The sequence below is a fragment of the Camarhynchus parvulus genome, chromosome 2 (genome assembly GCF_901933205.1).
Source record: "Camarhynchus parvulus chromosome 2, STF_HiC, whole genome shotgun sequence".
In the NCBI taxonomy this organism is placed as follows: domain Eukaryota; kingdom Metazoa; phylum Chordata; class Aves; order Passeriformes; family Thraupidae; genus Camarhynchus; species Camarhynchus parvulus.
Window position 1 is genome coordinate 8,832,077 of NC_044572.1, and position 19,725 is coordinate 8,851,801.

Here is a 19,725-nt window from a genome sequence, read left to right on the forward strand (position 1 = left end):
ATATCAGGAGTTCCCTCCCTCCCTTTTCACTCATTCCTTCTCATTCACACTGAACAGGCAGCACTGGAGCCACCCAGTTGTTCTGTCAGTCTGTTCATTCCATCCTCTTTAGAACCAATGCAAAATCCTTCCCTGGAGCAGAGAAAAAGAATATGAAGGTGACTGTAGAACGCTGATGTTCCACTCAAAAGTGCTCAAGCCCTTAAATTTGGAATAAATTAACCTGCCGGTGGATTGTGACTGTCCTCAAAAAGCATGACTGGAACAGACAACAGCAACCCCTGGATTTTCCTGCTGTTTGAAAGTCTGGAGAAGCAAACAGGCATTTTTCCCAAGAAGGCTGCCAGTTTCCCATGGGTCCAAGACACCCCAGAAAGCCATGAAACAAGGTCTCAGCAACAGGAGGTTGGAGAAGGCTCCTAAATGTGCTGAAAGCTGCAGCTGAGTGTCATTGGTCACAATTTCTCTCATTGGACTTCAGATGGTTACAGCAGCAACCCTCCAAGCCACCTGCCCTGGGCTTTAGGGTCCCTGCCTTTGGCACCTGGCTGCCCACATTTCAAAATGCCACAGGCAGATCTTCATCCAACAGGGAACAAAATGGGGACTGCTTTTCTACCTTCTATTAAGAACAAATTTATAAAGTCTTCTCATAATGATTAGGTTTGAATAAATTCAGTGCAAGTAATGATTAAAGGATCTGCACTTATTTTTCTTAGTGGTTTTCAAGTGGGAACTGCAGATGAGTTTTCCTGCTGTTCACTCTTATACTTTAAAATGTTGGTTAATTAAAACATTAAAGAAAGTTTTCACAAGGAGCTATCCATTTCCAGGCACTAAAAAGCTCTTCTAAAATAGAATTTGCTTCTCAAAATCGAACTGTGCTTTTAAAATGTCACTCCCTAAACATTAGCATAATCAAATGGCATCACAATAGCAAAAAAAAAAAAAAGTTTTTTTAATAACCCTGCTGCCTTTGGAAGGATCACAAAGGTTAAATGTCAAGTTTCATATGCTTAAATAAATATCACAAAATAAAAAACAAGGTCTGACGTATTAGTACCAGGAAGGACACATATTGCTTGTTTCAGGGTTCTACAGTAGCCCTTATTACACCTGGCATTAAAATTTTTAATAATCTAGATCAAAGGAGATAAGAAAGGTCACTGAAACCAAAGTAGGCTACTTTTTAGCACTCCCATACACAGAGAGCAGGGTGTTGCTTCAGCATGTTAGGTAGTGAATTTCTTTGATCCTCCCTATAAATGTCACTCTGTATGTCATTTAATTGTGGTATAGCCTTTTATTGGTGCAATTAAATCTTTTCTAATGCATTACATTATCTCCAGCTCCGCTAAAAATCCTGCCATTGTTTAGGAAGCAGGAGGTAAGCCATTGGGAAATGATGCAGTTGACTTTAGTTTCTTCCTCCCCCCTCCACATGATTTCTCCCAACGATTTTAATTTAAATCTCACCAAACAGTATAATGGTCCTGGAATTTGTTTAGTCATTTGACTTCCTTTATCACACAGAGATGGTAAACATTCTGTTGCTAACCTGAAGTGGCTCCAAGCAGCAAAACTAGGAGGATATTAAACCAGTAAAAGCTTATCAACTGATTCATTGATATGCTGTAAATTCCAGCCTTTTCATTTTACTTTTGAGGATTGCCATAAGTCAACACATTAGTAAGCAATTTGCTGACATTGGATCACTTAAAAAGGCTTCCCCATGGACAAAGTTCACCTCAGTGCTTTGTTTCATGGTTTCATTTTATCATAGTCCTGGGCTGCTGTACAGATGACTGATGCAGCTCTGCATACCGATGGGGGATTGCACAGTCACTCTCTGCCACTCTGTCCAAGCTTTAGGGAGTCTCAGACATAAAATGGACAGGGTATGGTGTTTTCAGAAATAAATTCAATTGCTCTGTTTCAGTTATTCTAGGATAAAAAAAAAGTTATTCGAATTATGCATTAAAATTTCATTTTTACATCCTAGAACATGACAATAACAAATTATTCAAGATGCTGGGTTCCTTTCCATTCACATTGATAGTTCACACTGATTTATCAGTTAGCCAAAATCCTGGGTTAAATTTCAGTTACACTTCTTTTTCTTCCCAACTTTAGACTTTATTTACTGATTGATGGATGTGAGCTGGGTCATATCATACTACAGAAAATCCAGGAGTAGCACAAAGAAAGTATCTTGGCAGCAGAGGAACTTCATAGATCCCTGTCTCATGCAGGAAAAGAGTTTTCTTTTGTTTTTTACAGTTCCAGCTCAAGGATGCTCACTTGCTTACACCACCCGGTCAGGTCTGGTCAAGTCTGATACCACTGTAAATGAAGACCAAGCATAACTCAGGGCCAGAAGTGTTTTAAAGTGATCAACCTTTACTTGATGAGGAACAGAAACCCCAATTATGTAAGAGTTGGGTGTAATCTTCCCTTGTTTTCCCTGAAGCCAGATTTTAATATGAAATCAGTAAGAGCAGTTAAAATTGCAATGCAGAGATTCAGTTTTAGAACCCAGCTAACAACAGTCAGGTACAACTTACCAGGGCTGTTATTGATTAAATACATAGTGACATTAAAATATTAAAGATATAAGCAGTGTTTCATGAGTCATTCAGAGAGCACATGGTGTCACCAGTCGGAATTGTTTGGAGACCACAAAGTGTAAATATTGGAGGAGGCCTGTGGTGGGACTGTTGTTTGTTTGTTTGTTTGTTTGTTTTACACATACCACTGAAGGTCTGTGTGAATGAGAGCCTGGGATGTTTCTTTCTTGACACTGAGCAGTCCTGAGGGGAAGCACCAGGTTCCCCACCTGCTCTCTGCTACACAGAGTTCTCTCAGTACAGGAGAGGCTGCTGCTTTTCCCATCATTTTGGGATTTGAATACATCCACAATACAAAGGAACCTCTTTCTTTTATGGTACATTGCTAAATCAGCATTTACTAACAAGGAAACGAATCCTATTTCCACTGGCAAATGGATACATCCTTTCAATATCCTGTTCTGTTAGGGATCATTTGGGAACACATTGTCATAACAGTTCTCAGCAGTGAATCAGCACATAGAATAAAAAGAATATGAGATCATGTTAGCAGAAATTTAGGGAACTCAAAGTTTATATAAATTCTTAGTGAGCTTTCCACATTTCTGAGGGGGTTTTGTGAGATTTGGGCTCTTGATTTCTTTAGGTCTAGAAAAGCTCATTTTAAATACTCTGATATATGCTATGGAGGGTCACTTTCACAGCTGGAAGGGAGCAGGTTTGCTGGAAGAGAAAAGCTACCAAAAGAAAAAGAAGTGAAATGAAACAATAGGAAAGTGTTCAGGTGCCATGAGATTGTCTGACCTTGAGCTCAACCCTTCTGCCACCTCATCTCCCACTTCCCAACCAACACTCCCTGAAAAAACAGCTCCTTCTTTTCCTAGCAGGTTTTCTGTCACGGGGAATGCATGGAGAGAAAGGCTCACATTGCCTGGTCATGATACAGATGTCAAAATGTCCCCTAAAACTGCTGCACACATTTATGGGCAGCAGAACTCACACACAGACTTGTGTGAATCCCTGCAGAGCTTTCAGACACAGGGGTACATTAGGAGGAAGTGGCCACAGTGAGCTGGGATTGCACTCAAGATAATTAAATTCAAGAAAAGCAATCCTTTTATGTATTTATTTTGTTGAGTCCCTGGGGGAGCATCTTCAGATATGAAGATGAGATTGCCCAGTCCAATATGCAATATGCAGAAACATACTGAAGGCAGTAAAAAGGCATAAAAGTCTATACTGAGGACAACACCTGAGATGCCTCTTCTCCCACTGTCTGTCAAAAAAACCAAACCAACCAAGCCAAAAAAAAAAAAAAAAAAAAAAAGAAAGAAGTACTGAAGATATGAAGTAGTGCCAGAGCTCAAGCTTGGAGGTTTCTGTGTCCACTTGAGTTCTGTGTTTCCAAAAATACATAAGCATCCCCACAGACAGCAAAAAGGATGATAAGAGGCCTCCATAAAACTGTTAAGAGAATTGAGGTCACTTCTCATATAGAAAATGAAGGGAAATGTAACCTTTCAGGTGTGGAAAATAAAGAGAAATGTAACCTTTCAGGTGTGGAAAAAGCTAGTGCAAGCAGAAAGACTTCTTTTACTAGGGATGTTTGAGAACAAAATTAAAGCTTAAAGCATGGCAAGGGCCCTTCACATTTGACATTTATGAAATCTTGGACAATTAAACACGGGAATATACTGCCTAGAGACAGCACAGCAATCCCATCACATGTAGCCCCTGCCAGGCTGGTTAAATACCAGGAATAATGCAGCTATGTTTGATCCTGTGCAGCTGGATGGATCAAACATCTCCAGGTCCCTTCCAGCCACATGCTCCTTGAACTTTAAAAACAGCCTAAACTCTCCTGTGAAATGGAATTTAAAATCTGAAGCTGTTTAAGTTACAGACAGTTTAGGAAGCATGGTGGTCAGGGGTTTAACATGTAAAAATTGCCCTTCAGTCAAACTATTAGGGAATTGCAAATTACTTACAAATTACATAATGAGCATACTTTGCTATAAACAATCCCCACTGGCCTAAAGCAGAGAGTTCCAATTAATTGCACACCTGTCTTAAAACACAGGGCTGTGATGCCTCTGAATGTAGAGGAATCTCCATCACATTCCCTACCTCAGCTATTTTAGAAATGCAACCACTTGAGAATCTCAAAAGCAGGTTAAATTGGGAGAAGGAAGAAGAGAGAAGAACACAACTATTCCTACCAATTACAGACAGGATAACTTAGAATGACACAGATTCTTTTTTCATTGCTTATAATAAAAAAAAAAAAAGGACAAAACTCTGCTATAAATCACACTTTACCTTTATTGAAAACACAGTAAAAAAAAATTTCCTACAAAACATTCAGTGTAACATTTCAAAGGAAAAAAAAACATATTACCACTGTTTTCCACAAAACAAAACAAAAATATCAGCCTAGCTAAGGCAGCAGATTTTTTTTTTTTTTGTAACACAACAAAATATCCACAATAGAGAACATTATAAATCATAATTCTGGATGACTTAAAATGAACCAGGAAGGGTTTGATGGGGAGAAGGTATCTACACCAAAAACTATTGGGATTAAAGGAACACTCAAAGCACAATTTTTCAGCTGTGTTATACCTTGGTCAGATATAATGATGTGAAAGAAAATTCAGCTGCTCAAGACTGTGGAGTTTACAAAACCTGAAGCACAAATCAGACCAAGAGGGGACCACCAGCTCCATTCAGCACCTCCCAGCCTCATGCAGTTCAGAGATTGTGCGTAATTTAGAATTGTTTTTGTAAACTGTGATATTAACCAGGAACACTGCAGTGAAACCCTGAATGTGCACAGTGAAGGTACCTGCTGCCATCATCACAGCCCAGCCAGAAGCATCAACAGCAATGGACAGGCCAGCTCAGAATTGTGGTTTTAAGGTCACGCCACCTAAGCACACCTGAAGCCAATTCCATGTGACAGGGATCAGGGTGCCAGCAGCACCCTGAGAACATCTTCAGTCTCCTCACTGGGAATTTTAAATACAAAATTTAGTGGAGACAAGAGCAACACATGATCTCTATTTAGGTAATGTGGGGTTGGGTCCCAAACCCCACAGGAAAGGAAATACACCATTTTTTAGGCACGTGTGTTTCATACACACACACACACCAAGGTTTCAAATCCCATGACCTAAATGTATCTTCTTTTTCTATCCACTTCTCCTTAAAGCAACAGAAATCACACCAAATGAGGCAAAAATACTTGGAAGGCAACTTTTAAGAAAGTAAAAGTGACTGAAATTTTTTGTTATATAAAGCCAAGGAGGAGAAAGTACTCAGAGAGATATTGTGACTCTTAAGAATTTTGGTCCAGACTGGAAAAACTCACGGTTAGGGGCAAACAGGAAATCATGCACCAGCCAATTTTCTTCTTAAACATTTAAACACACCCACTGAATCCACTGCACAGTTATCACCATCATGCCACTTCTCTGAATGATCAATTCACATGGGGAGAGAAGGCCCAAAACATGCTCGTACACATGAAATACAAAAATCAGAGAAAAGCCAAGAGCCTGACTTCAGCACCTCTCACTGCCTGACCCTGCTGAGAGCTGACACAAGGTGTGTCCACCTCCCACTGAGGAAGGTCTCTCTGCACATCCCACAGCAGATGAGCTGCAGAGCAGGAACACAGCAGGAGCCACCCTGCAGTGACACCACCCCAGGGGCTCCCAATGGCCAAACCAGCTCATTCCACTCACTGAGAAGTGGGGCTGTACCCTCATAGCCCTGGAAGCTAAAAACACAAATATATGCCATGACTAAACCCTCTCAACTCATGATCCAAACTGACTTGAGCTCTTGGTAATTTGTTAGAGGACCCTCTAGTGACAAGATTGCTTAAATGGAATCTAGTGGTAAAAAACAAATAAATGTGAACATTTTTGTAGTGGAAGAACAGCTCTAACTAAGGAATATCTCTCTATGTGGGAAAAGAAATAGATGAAAAATCAAAGCAGGTGCCCCAATACTTCAATAGCTGGTATCTATGGAAGTAGGGAATAGAGGAAGAATGCAAAATAAAGCCCTGTTCAGGAAAGGAGCTTCATCCAGTGATGCTGACTATAAAACTTAATGTTACGGGGGTAGGGAGAAAAGCAACAGCAGTGCTTGGGGTTAGTGATCAACAAACATCTAGAAGCAGCATTCCAAAGTGCTCAAGTAGGTACATATCAACATTCAGATACCTAATAGCCTTTAAGAATTAGGATTTCCCAATTTCAATTTGATGTAAGGTCTTCATACAGATACAGTTTCTAAATGGCTTGGAATTCAGTATGTCAAGAATATCAGCATTTACAGGATATTTCTCACACTATCTCTTTGACTGTTTGGAGTCACCTTTTGTATTTGTTATAACATTTAATGCTATGTATATTAAAAAAAATCATGAGCAATAAATGAAGCTAAAAAGTTACTGTTTAAATATGGTAGTTAACACAAAACTAGCAAGCATCCTAAGGTTTCTGTTGCCAAGACAAGAGATACCTTCAGAAGTTCACAGGCTTCTGTAAAAGTCCAAGAAGACTGTGAATCCAATACTGTTTCACTGTGAATCCAAAAGATTTTAAGAAGTGGTGAATTTTTTTCCAGGGTCAGTGAATTACTGGCTTATTTAGAGAACATACAATTGACATTTATATACTAATGATACACATTTCTCTTTCTTTGACAGAAGAGTTCTAGGTGCTTCAATTGTGAAATATTTCAAAAGCTTTCCATTAAAGTTGCCTTCTGGTGTGGTTTTTTACACTGCATAAATCAAATCTATGTGGATTCTTCTGCTGTTTCATGTTTTGTCTGTCTCAATGGGGCAAAGTAGTAAAGGAGGCAGAAGTTGTATCACTGTGTGGCTGGTGGCTGTGGCCTTAGTTTGCTCTTGCTGAATGGGATAAATTCAAAAGTAGCATTTTTGTAAAGTTCAAATCTGATAATGTGACTGAAATAATCTGCCAGCTTACCAATAGCAAATTCAGTGTTCATGGGTTGGGGAGGGAAGTCAGTGTAGGCAATATTGTCTCAACTCAGACTAAAATAACAACAAAAATCCTAATACTAGGAGGTAGGGAATCTTATTTCACTAAAGCAATTAAAACTTCACAGTTCACATCAACACTTTTTAAAACCAAAAACTAAGCATATTTCTTTTTGAAGAGGTTATTTATGTGGCCTTTATGTCCTGTCTCTGTTTAGATTATTTCACCCTGGCTTTAAAAAAATGCTGTTTTCAAGATCAGAGAATATGTTAAACAGGATTTACCTGTTTACCTGTATTTGTTTACCTGCATTTTACCTTTGTTTTCCTGTATTTGTTATTTCAAAATTTTAGATGCCAGTCCACTAAGGGTAAGGCTCATTTGTTGTACATACACCACCACCCCACTTCTGGGAGAGGAAGAAGAGATGGGAAATAACCTAGAGCATGCTTCAAGAACTCAAGGAAAACCACATGCAGGAAGAGGCCAACTGCTTTGTGTTTCTACCTTATTCCTTTCTAATTTAGACTGTAAATTCTTAAAGAAAACAGCCATCATGTCTTCACTACACAGCACTGGGCACATGTGAGCACCTCAAGTAGCATCAGCTGCTGCACAGCCTCAGGGGTGAGTGGCAGAGACACGGTGGGATGGACAGGGCACCCCTCACTCCTGGTGACACAGGGGAGGACATGTCCCCAGGATCTGCTCCCATGTCCCTCCTGCCAAGCACCTGCTGGTAGAAGCTCCTCCCTGCCTGTATGGGGAGCCCAGCCTTCCCTCCACTGGTGCTTCAGGTGGTACTTGGGAACCAGACAAGGAAAACCACTGCTCAAATCTTTTAAGTTCTATGACACTAAAACAGTCAACAGGGTCAAAGGGATCAGAGGAATAGGGCTAAAGATAAACAGCACATTACAGAGAGTAAACAAAGCTCCCTATGAATGCAAAACTGTTACTTGTACAGTAACCAATACTACTATTTTTCAGCTTAAAGTGATAAGCATGTGTGCTTTATGCTTAGAAATCCCACAAATATTACAGTTCTGCAATTGCATTTAATATTGTGCTACCAACACAGAAAAAAGCCAAAAAACAGCTAACTTAAAACACTCCGTTTACACCTATTTTTTGGTCTTGTGTGGTATCTAGTTGAAGATGGAAGCATTGATGTGCTTTTTGCCTCATAAGAAGTGAGGCAGATGTTAATGTTACTAAGATCAGCTGTATATACCTTGAAGGTATAGACCACCTGACTCTACATGAGTCAAATACTAGGAATGTATTGTCAATATCCATTAATGAATTACCAGTTGCTTGTACTTAAGTGACCATATGATTCCGTGAGAAGTATACAGTGACCTGTATCATGCATGCAGTGACAAAGCCTTGCATAAGCACGTCATTTTCAAGGCCAAAGGCATATTTTAACATAGACAGTGTCACAATATCAGCAGTTGATTTTAAAACACAACACTGTCAGTAGTTGCACAGGGTAGTTCTGAATTTCTCACCCATCTTGGAAACCACACTGCACCTCAACCACCCCACAGAGTCCAGTGTAAAGTCTTCCCTAACACAGCCTTAACCCACACATCTGCCTGCAGAATCCAGCAGAAAGGGTGGGCACAGTCAAGGCCCTAACATTTGTTTTGAAAAAGAGTTTTGAAGCTTGGGTGCTTCTTGGCAGGAATTGCCCCTGCTCAGTTGAAGTAATTGCCCAACTCACTTGCAGAAGCCACACACACATTATAATCCAGCTTTTTCTGTGTTCTTGGGTCACTGATGCCACGACAAGCATCTCTCCAAAGGCACAAAGAGCAAGAACTATGCTGGTTCATACTCCTAGGCTTATTCCTAATATTAATTTCTTCAGAGTGTATTAACTGTCTTAGCATTGTAACAGAAATATCTGTTATCTAAAAGCCAACTGGCCTCACACACCACAGTTCACCACCCCATTAAGACATGAGGACAATTTTGGTCACACAATGACTTGCATGGAAAAGTGGACATATTTCACTGGGTTTTAACTATGATGCCAATAAAATAAGGCTATAAGCTCTAAGAATACCTGACTGATGCCCCTAATAATATATCTCCCAATATTTTAAATACAAACTGGTTTAGAACAACTTTTAATTATAGCTCTCTGTTATTGGTTGCAGAACTTTGACTCAGATAAAGATTTCTCAGTGAAGTGTCAGCCCTAAACAAGAGAAAAGATGCTTGTAAATCTTAGTGAAATCAAGTAATTTTACTTTTTCTTCCAAGACTTGATACAACACATCAATAGTTCAATAAACCTTGAATTTATACTGATCACACACACACACAAAAGTAATTCTCTAGCATCATATTAACTACAGAAATATTTACATTATGCCCCAGTTCAAGTCAGAAAAGGCAGCTGAAAAAAAGATAAATCCTCATGTGTACTGGAGCATGATTTTTGAAGCACTTTAGGGAAAAAAAAACAAGCAGACATTCACACACACAGCAATAAGGTCTACAGCCCAGAGCAGTCATCTCAAGAGAACAGCCAGAGTTTCTGACACAAGGTTTACCTTATTTTGGAACCACACCAGAAACCAAGTTGTCACCAATTAATATAAGACCTCAAACTACATACAGGCAGACTTGTTTCACAGAAATAGGAAATGAACAGGAGAATTTTCTGGCTCCCTACATGAAGGGGCACTCACTGAAGGTGTCCCCATTCCAGTCTGTTTGGAGATTACTTGTGGCTGAGCAGGACAAAAGTGCAACCAGATTTTGAATACTTACTTGGTATTTTTCTTTACTATCAACTGCTTAAAGGATTCCTAAGGCTGCAAGGAAATGCTACAAGAAAGGACATTATCACCCACTGATGCCATCTTGAATCTAAGGCCTCTGAGCAGTTAAACACATCAGAAATTCAAACTACCAAGACTGCACACACGTGTTTTACTTACCAAACCACCTACTGTCATCTCTATAACCTTAGAATTTCATTTATGATATCTACACATATAGGCCTATATACATGAACATGTGTACATTAAAAAACAGGCTAGTGACAGATAACTGGGTTATGCCACTGAACAGAAATCCTGGTAACTGAAGTATAAATTCAGAGAAATTTACTTCAAATTAAAGATTGTAGAAAACTGCAACTACAGCCTCCTAGGCCTGTGCTCCTTGCATTGATTCCAGGTACTGCTTACACACAGTAGTTCATCAAGAATTTCACAGGGGGTCTTGGGTAGGGGAAGGGACCTCCAGGGCACAACAGCTCACAGAACTCAGAGCTGTGACAGAGGGTCTACACAGCTTTTTACAAAGCATACTAGGCTCAGATTTAACACTGAAGTTAATCTTCATCTTGGACTTCTGTAAGACATTGTCTGACCACCAGTAAAGCAAGCTGGCATTTGGAGCTAAGGACAGAGAGCTGAAAACACTGGCCTGCTGAGAAGGCACCATGACACAGCCTACTGCATCCAGCACTGGGATCTCTCCTGTCCTTTTTAACTCACTCTCAGTAGAGCTCTTTATCTCCTGTCATGGGTACCTACTCCAGCTACTTTACATTTCCAGTAAGGGTCATACTGGCCTTCAAGTGTATGATTTCTTCTTTTTCTTTTTTTTTTTTTTTAAATCAAGTCCCAAAGGTATTCTTTATAGCTGTGTTTGTATAACACAGGAGGTACTGTGCATTCAAATGATAGCAAGTCTAAAAATAAAGATGTGAGACTTTCAACAAATAAAAAGGAATGCATTTTTCTCTTCAGCTTCCAGTCTTCAAGGCACCTCCTGCATTAACTTCCTGGGAAATAAACAAGCAGACCAGAAGTTCACTGGAAAGAGAAGAATCTGACACACCTAACTTCCTCAGAAGCACACAGCATCAAAATGAGACAAGGCTCGACCCAAACTAACAACTAAAAGCAATATAAAAACGCTGACGAGATGACAGGAATGCCATGAGGTTGATGTTTTCAGCTCTGCTGACTGCAGGTGATTGTTATCACAGTGTTTTCTGATGGCCATTTGCAGAAGGCTTTGTCTCCGAGTCTCTTGGATTGTTTGATAGGTGAAGTTTATCTAATCCTGCAAAACATTAGAGAATAAGGAAAAACTTAGACTCCCCCTTGTTTCATGCACACAGGCATTCAAAACAACACAAATAACCCAAAATCCTACTGTGTGATTGCAGACTTCACATTTGCTGAAAACCAGAACTGATGTTCTACCTCCTGTAAGAATTGCTTCTGGGAAATTCCCTCAATGTTGTTTAAGTGAGAAAATTCATTACAGTGGACAAGCATGGAAGACAGAGAACCTTAACTTTCCATTGCTTAAATCACAGACTCAGATGTTAAGAACTAAGAAAGACTTGCAATAATTTACACTGTTGCCTAAAAATACTTAAATAATTACCTAAAATTAATTATTTTATTGATTTTTATTACTAAATATTTTATTAACAATTCTTATTTATTAATAATTAATTATTAATTTTTTTTTTTTAAACTCTAACATCTTTTTGTAAATCGCCCACTGCTGATCTTAATGTCACTGGTGATGACCAGATCACATCTCTAAACTATTTATATATCTAATTACATTTTTAATACTACACCATTACTGATTTATCTCTGTTTCCAGCCATTTGTTCTTATTGCACAATTCTCTGTTGTGAGTGCTAATTCAAGTCTCATATCCTGCCCCAGGCAAGCAGTTAAATTACTCTTTTTGAGGGGGAGGGAGATGAGGAAAGGTGGCAATTTTAGCCATATTTTATTCAAAAGAGGCATGATGTCAGTCCTTCCTTGCTTGCTACAGTTTCTCTCTGAAATCTCCTATCAAGTCTCTAAAGTTAAGGATCAAACCTGGGAAGAGTTTCTTATTCATTTTGTGTAGACTACACTGAAGTGCCATGATGTACAAAGTTAAATTTCTTATATTATTAGAATTGCAATTCCAAAATTGACTGCACTACTAAAAAATCATAATCTCCTAGATATTGTCTTATTTGTAGTCCAAATATGTGGGTTTTTTGGTCATAAGCCAATTTTGGTTCTCATTCTCTGGATTCCATGGGACAGTTTTTAACAGACACAGTTTGTGATGTACAGCACTGAAAACAAACCCAGTTTGTGCCAGGAACCTGCACATTTCAGGGTTTGTGACTCCCTACTTGTGCCAAACCCAGTGACCATTACCTACTATGCCTGCATTTTTATGTTTCTTAATCTGCCTTCAACACCTGTCATTTTTCTTAAAACATTTTATTCCTAATTATTTTACAACAATTTTAAACTAATCTTCCACCAGCACTCTGAGAAGTGCTTGGATTTTGTTTCAGCACCACAACTCAAAGCAGTGAAAAGTAACATGAGTAACTTCTAGATGATGCAAACTGAATCCTCAGCTACAAAGAAACACTAAAGTTTCACCTTAATCCTCTCAATTTAAGCAAATACTACTCTAGGGATCTAAAGAGAGAGGAGCTTTGTTAATTAGTAAAGATAAGATAAGGCAACAACAATAGAATAAAAAAATAGAATAAAAATAATTTTAGCTTCTTAGTATCAAATGTGTTTCAATCCTTTCATCTATGGTCAAGAAATATCAATGCAAAATGTGATCATATTTTTGATTATATCAGGTACAGGTTTTACTCAGCCAGTTACTAAGGTTCTGTACATTGTGTACAATGATTTTCTGAATGGATGTTCAAAAAATTAGTATGACAAAAAAGTTGAGATCTCTGCTAACTATTTATACCGAACTAATAAGTTGCTTTAGACAAAAAAAAAAAAAGACAACCCATACACAAGATGAAGTTTTAATGAGCAATGAGAATGCTTCTGTGCCCTCTAAAGACTGAAAATCCAACTGGAGACCGATAAGTACCACAGGCATATCATTAAAATCAACTTTGTACCTTAGCTCCGGACTCTTCAAAAAACAACACGTTATTCTCCTCACACTTTAACTTAGAGAAATTTCCACCAAAAAAAAGTATTCTGTGAGCTGTGGCAGAACTTTACCAGTAGCACATCAAGGTGGAGAAAGGGATGGTGAAGCACAGAGTGAATTTTCAGGGCTATGTTTACCTAATGCCTTCAGGAGCTCCTCTCGCACAGCAGACGTGAACTTTCTAACCAGACACAACGTTGTCATGATAGCAAAGAGCAAGTTGTAAGATAACACAATGTAGAAGTTCCCCAGCCAGTTGAACCTTCCAAAGTCTCCAAGGAGATCAAATCTGGTGATTCCTGTTAAATTGCATACAAGATTTAGATCAAAATATTAATAACATTTTTTTTTAGGAAACGCAAACATTTCCTTCTATTACATTTACATTTGGATGAAAAATTCTTACAGGTAACACTTGAAGACACATGGTTAAACACACAAGGTATCTTATAGTTTTTTAGTCACTAAAAAACTATAAGATACCTTTATCAAAATGTTTTTTAAATTTCATATTAAAATGCTTGAATAATGGGAGTTGCAATGAATTTTCTGTTCTAGGTAAGAACTCTTTTTATAATATCAGTAAATGTAACTAGGAAAAAATTAACTTTAGTATGAAAACTGCTTGAAACCTCAGTTTTGATAAAATTCTTAATGATTCCAGAAAAGAATGAAATGCACCTTGAGCTTTTTAAAAAAAAAATACAGGTAGCAAACAGCCTTTCTATGAGAGCCACAACATCTTATGGTAAACGCTAAGCCTCTAAAGTGTTCTTCCAGAGCACTGCTTTTGAAACCACAGTTTAAAGACATCTTTCCAACTGCAGTTTTTCTCCTGGATCCACCCACCACTACAGCCATGGAGCATTTGCACAGAAGGAAAAGAGGCTGAAAGATGGTGCAGACAGGTCTCCTTCACAGGGCACCTCCAACCCTGACACTTGGGCTTTGTGTTGATCAAAGGCCTGTCAATCTCTAATTAAGTGAACAACATTTTTCTGAAACATGGAAACATCCACAAGGTGTAGGGCCCACGGCAGAAGACAGAAGAGGAAGAACCACAGGCTGTTCCTTTATCAGGTGTCATGGAATATTGCACTGAACACATGGCAGAACATTGAGATGACAGCCACATGATCACTGCCTAGGATTCAAAAGCTGCTGTATTCCCAAAAAACCTCTGGCAGAGACGAGGTCAGAGGGAAGTGTGCCCTCACAACAGTGCAAAAGTAGGAAGCTGACCCTGCCCCAGAACTAAAATGGCAGCAGCAAATGAGGCAATCACAAAGTAGCCCTGGCTCTGAAATTCCTGAAAGCTCCTGATTTTCTATCATCTTATTTTGAAAGTGGTTTGGGGCTTTTAAAAACTGACTTCAAAAGTGATAATAAATGAAGAAATAGAATTAAGGGTCAGCTGCACTTCTTCCAAGGGCAAACCTGACACTTAAAAACCTCACAGTATCTGCATACCCAAGACTTGCAAGCCAGTCATCACAATGTTAAAAGATATACACACTTCTTATACTCAGTATCAGTCATTTAAATTAGAACATGGGAATTGAATTGGTATCTAATGAAAAAATACTGAAATGAAAAGGAGTTGTTTCAAAGGATGAAACAAAACAATCACTGATCTAAACAGCAAAAGAGGCAGGGAGAAATACTAAAAAAGCACAGAAGGTCTTAGCACAGAAAGAAAAAAACAACTGAATTAACTGATAAAGAGATGAAGGACAACAAACACAGAGCTGCTTTCCCACTTGAAGGCAAACAGTGTCCCTAGCATTTCCAAAGCAGGAGTGTTGTAGCCAGATTGTGAAGCCACATGAAAATTAAGAAAGTCAGGTTTGAATGTACAGGCTCCCAAAACTTTAAAGGAAAAGAAACACAACAGGCAGAGCACTGGAGTTCTCTGGAAAAGGAAAAACATTCCTTGACACACAGAAGTCCAGAAGAACAGTGAGCCACGGAGCAGTGTTACCAGGACAAACAGAAATGAACCCTGACACTTCTGTTAGAGTAGGTGGGAAAATTATTGTCCATAAATTACATTCAATTTCTTCTTACAAACAGAAAAAGTCACTGATCATCAGAAAAGTGACACAGTAACAGTCTGTAAACTCATGGGAGAAAAAGGTTAAAAAGATTTTGATGTCTTTCTTACAGAAGCAGTATCTACTCAGCCTACAGAGAAAAAACCAAGACTTTGAATAAGTAATTGAACAAAAACTTGCATATCTAGTGGCACAAATATATACACACAAAAGCTGGTGAAATTTTACCAAATAAACTATTAAACAAAAAACAAATAGTAGGTTTTAGACAGCACACACAAATAAATTTTAAATCCCCATTTACTTGTACATAATACTCAAGTGTAGAATTCTAGGAAAACTTCCATACACCAGAAAGTTCCATTTTCTCTGGAATTCTTTGCTTTTTGTATTCTTGACTTTAAGTGCCTTGTTCCTAATTTGTTTCTCTGTGATTAGCAATATGGGGTTGGTGGGAAACATTTCTAAAGGGCTACTAAAAGGCTGAAAAGTTCTGGGAAAATATGAGTTAACTTATTTTAGTTTAAAACTTTCCTGGAGTTCTAGAAGAATGACAGATTAGACATATCCACCACCTACATATCTAATTAGAATGCCATGAAACATGTAAGAAGAAACTATTTCCATTTTTAAAAGTTGAAAAAGGTCAGTGCATGTATTAGATAACTTTTGCTTTTTCACCTTTCCCATAAGGATAAAGTCTAGTCTTTTCTGTATAGCCTAGAATCTCGCTTTTTTAATAAAGTGAAAAGACTATGAATCTGCTTAACATATTTATTTCTTTTCATCTATTCAGTGCCACAGGGAGGTGGCATGTAGTGCAACACACATTGATATTTCTGCAAAAGCACCACATGACTCACTGTACTCTAACACACTCTATTAATCCTGTTTGGACAGCTGTGACTGTGCATTTGTTAGCTGTGTGTTAATTGTTCCATCTTTTTTCTTCTTTTATTTATCTCTATGGCAAACTATTCAGGAATTTCACTTGTTAGTCTGGTTTTTAAGTGAGTTTTACCATTAATCTGTTTCCTATGAGACAACAATGGACCCAGCGTGTACACTTACTCCCACAGAATCTGGTTATTATCAACTGGTAATCTCACGGATCATTAACAATTAATTTTATTTTCTTTTAAACAAGTCTTGAATGCAGTAATTTAGTGGACACAAACTTATGTTACAATTCTATTCTAAAACAGTGATTTTTCTATGTAACATCTGGCTCCACATGCTAGAACCATCTCACTTCTTAGACCTTTATTATAGTGGTTATATTTTAAAACTGCACTGCTTTAAGTACTTGAATTACCCTTTTGCATTTTTGTGGAGTTTTACTACAGATTTTTTTAAAGTAAGTTCTAGAATCTTATTTTAAGATTCAACACTCCAAAATGCATTGCAGAAGGTTTTTCATTTGCTATAAAAATGATTTATAACTTATTAGAATGTCCCCTCTGTAGATACACATGGCATGAGAATATCCAGTATAATACTGGAAAACCATGAACTACTCTTGATTCAAGAGTATTCTCCCCGAAAGGAAGAGCAGCTAGAGAACTACTGAGCACACACTGCTGGTCTGTGGGCCTGAGCTCAAACTTCTAAGCTTGTACTTAAGACTTGTACAGCCTGAGGTGAAGATTTTTGTTTTGTTCTATTTAATGTTCCAAATGAAATTCACATTAGTTACAAGGATTCTGCACTACTTAAAACATGTAATAGCCTTGCAATTTAACTTCAAGAATTCAAGCTGAAGATTACCTAATTAAAGTGAAGATACAACATGTTTTTCCAACTGGTTAAAACAGCTTAACTACTTCAAATGCTACTCCCAATCCTTAGCAATAAAATCAGGAGTTCTTCAGTTCTGCTATGGTAGACTCCAAATTGTTAAATTTGAAAAATGAAGTTAACAAAAAATACAAGCATATTATTGTAGGGGAAATGAACGTAGCCTGGTATCACTGCTGATTAAAAACTTAATAAATGAAGAGTCATTAACTCTTTTTTAAAAGTCATTTGCACTCAGTGTTACCTCGAATTTCAGACACCAAATCCGAAACGTATTTCTTGACAGGAACTAAGCACTAATTTCACAGTGAACATGAAACTATTTCAGACTTCTCTGGACAATCAGTTTTCCTATCTTTTCATCTCACAATCTCCTGTTTTAAGAAGTCTCAAATCTGACCTTCTTAAAGTAATATATTCTCTAAAAAATGCTTAGCATCTTTTTCTTTTTAGAAAGTATGTTCTGCAGTTCATGTACACAGATATACATTCAACAGTCCATGTTTGTGTAGAAGTGTAGAAATGAAGGCCACAGATACATGCTTTTTCATCTGAAAGTGATGGCAAATTACACACCTACTATGAAAAATACAGGTACAGGTTCTTCTTTTTTCTTGTATTTATTTTAATTAAACATCCTTTATTATGATGTTACTTCCATTTCACTTACCCAGTGTCCTTGACATCACTGGTAAAGCAGAGCTTAGCACCAAGATTGAGACACAGTTTCCAATTATCTGTTTGAAAATGACAAACAGTATTTAAATGATAAATGAGATTGCTGAAGGGAACACAAAGAAAAACAGCGGTCAAGATGAAAAAGAATCATTCTTAAAAGGCACATTCTTCAAATTGAACCTAAAGCAATTTACAGTAACATATTGTTAGTCTTGCTGACTTCTGTCACTCCTCTCCACATGGTGCTCCACAAGCCAAAGATGATCCAAGAAAAAAAATCAAATATGTATTCATGTGCTTTTAATCAAAGTGTTACGTATGCTCAGATCCAAAATTATTCAAAACAACTATGTTGCAAAGCATCAACTGTTTACTTACTTCCTGTGAATGTTCTATAAAAGAACAATTCCATGGGCTTAGAATGGATGACTGATACATCAGCTTAAGCCTTGGATGTAACTGCTTGCAGGATTAGCACTATTTAAAAATTACAACAAAGAGCTTCCTTTCAATTCAATGCCTGTTGTCTACTTTAAATAATACAAAAAAATTCACAGCTGTTAGATTTCTTCTTATTCTTGTAAAGCCTTTAAAAAGAGTAATTGAAACTTTCTTTCACAAGGGATCATTTTCTTCAGGTCTAGTTCTATCAGAAGCCAAAAGGAAAAAAAAAGTAAACTTGAAAGTATGTAGACATTTGTACATTCACTATTTATTTCCACACTATTCCTGGTGTACTGTAAACAATCAATAGGAAATATTAAGAACATTCCAACTCTCTACTACTTATTCCTCTAGTCATTCTGTGTGCATACCCACTTTCTCACTTCCAACAATTTGTAGTAAAAGTATCTTAATCCATTACTTAAATTAAAAAAAATATAGAAACAATGAAACATATTGAAAAAATAATTAAATTCAAAATCTGTTCCTTGGTTACTGATCACTTCCCCATGTCAGCTGGGGGAGTATTTTGCCAAAAACCTAGGCATGTTCCTCCCAATTAGGTAACAGCATTGGTTATGCTAAAGCCAGTGCTAAAATGTAGAAAGTCAAATTAGCTTCAGATTGCAAAATGTTGCTGAATAGCTGTCCTCAGTCTTCGTTTCATTATTCAAATTTGAATTACTTTGTCTGTATTACTTCTAGCAACCACGTTGTTCAGATCTCAAACAAGCTCCCTGAAGTACAGTTAACACAATCAAAGTTACTCATTAGCAGTAAGTTCCCTTTGAAGGAAGTTCTTTCACTTGCTTTTCTATAGCCAGTTAACAAGCTCTGCCATTCCTGGCTTTTTACAAGTGAATGGATGCCATCCAAACTAAACAGAGCACATCCTTTTTCCCACTCATTCAGCATTTTGACAATATTCCAGTTTGTGTTTACGCAGCTTACAAACAAATACTGATCACTGCAAATGAGCCATTCAGGGCAATCACTAAGAGAGTCAGTTTGTCTTGGGTGGCAAGAAAGACGGGAGGGGGCCATGCCCATCCCAGATTGTACCTTACCTTTGTCATAGTTGTGTCATCCTTCCTGGGAGTGAAATTCTCAAAAAAACGAAGACTGTAGAAGCCGACGACAGAAGATACCATAAGATAACTGTGAGAATCAAGGAAAAAAGGAACCTCCAAGGAA

The 19,725-nt window shown here is 37.8% G+C and overlaps 1 protein-coding gene across 1 annotated transcript in view; it reads right to left on the bottom strand.

Annotated features, from left to right (window-relative positions):
- Positions 1-5,032: 5,032 nt before the first annotated feature.
- LMBR1 (limb development membrane protein 1) overlaps positions 5,033-19,725 on the bottom strand; it is a 67,948-nt gene continuing 53,255 nt past the window's right edge. Inside the window, exons 14-17 of the mRNA XM_030969655.1 lie at positions 19,599-19,689; positions 18,080-18,146; positions 13,696-13,857; positions 5,033-11,683 (exon numbers count right to left, since the gene is read on the bottom strand). Coding sequence (XP_030825515.1) covers positions 11,601-11,683; positions 13,696-13,857; positions 18,080-18,146; positions 19,599-19,689 — 403 coding nt within the window. The 3' untranslated portion in view covers positions 5,033-11,600. The remainder of the gene's footprint in view (positions 11,684-13,695; positions 13,858-18,079; positions 18,147-19,598; positions 19,690-19,725) is intronic.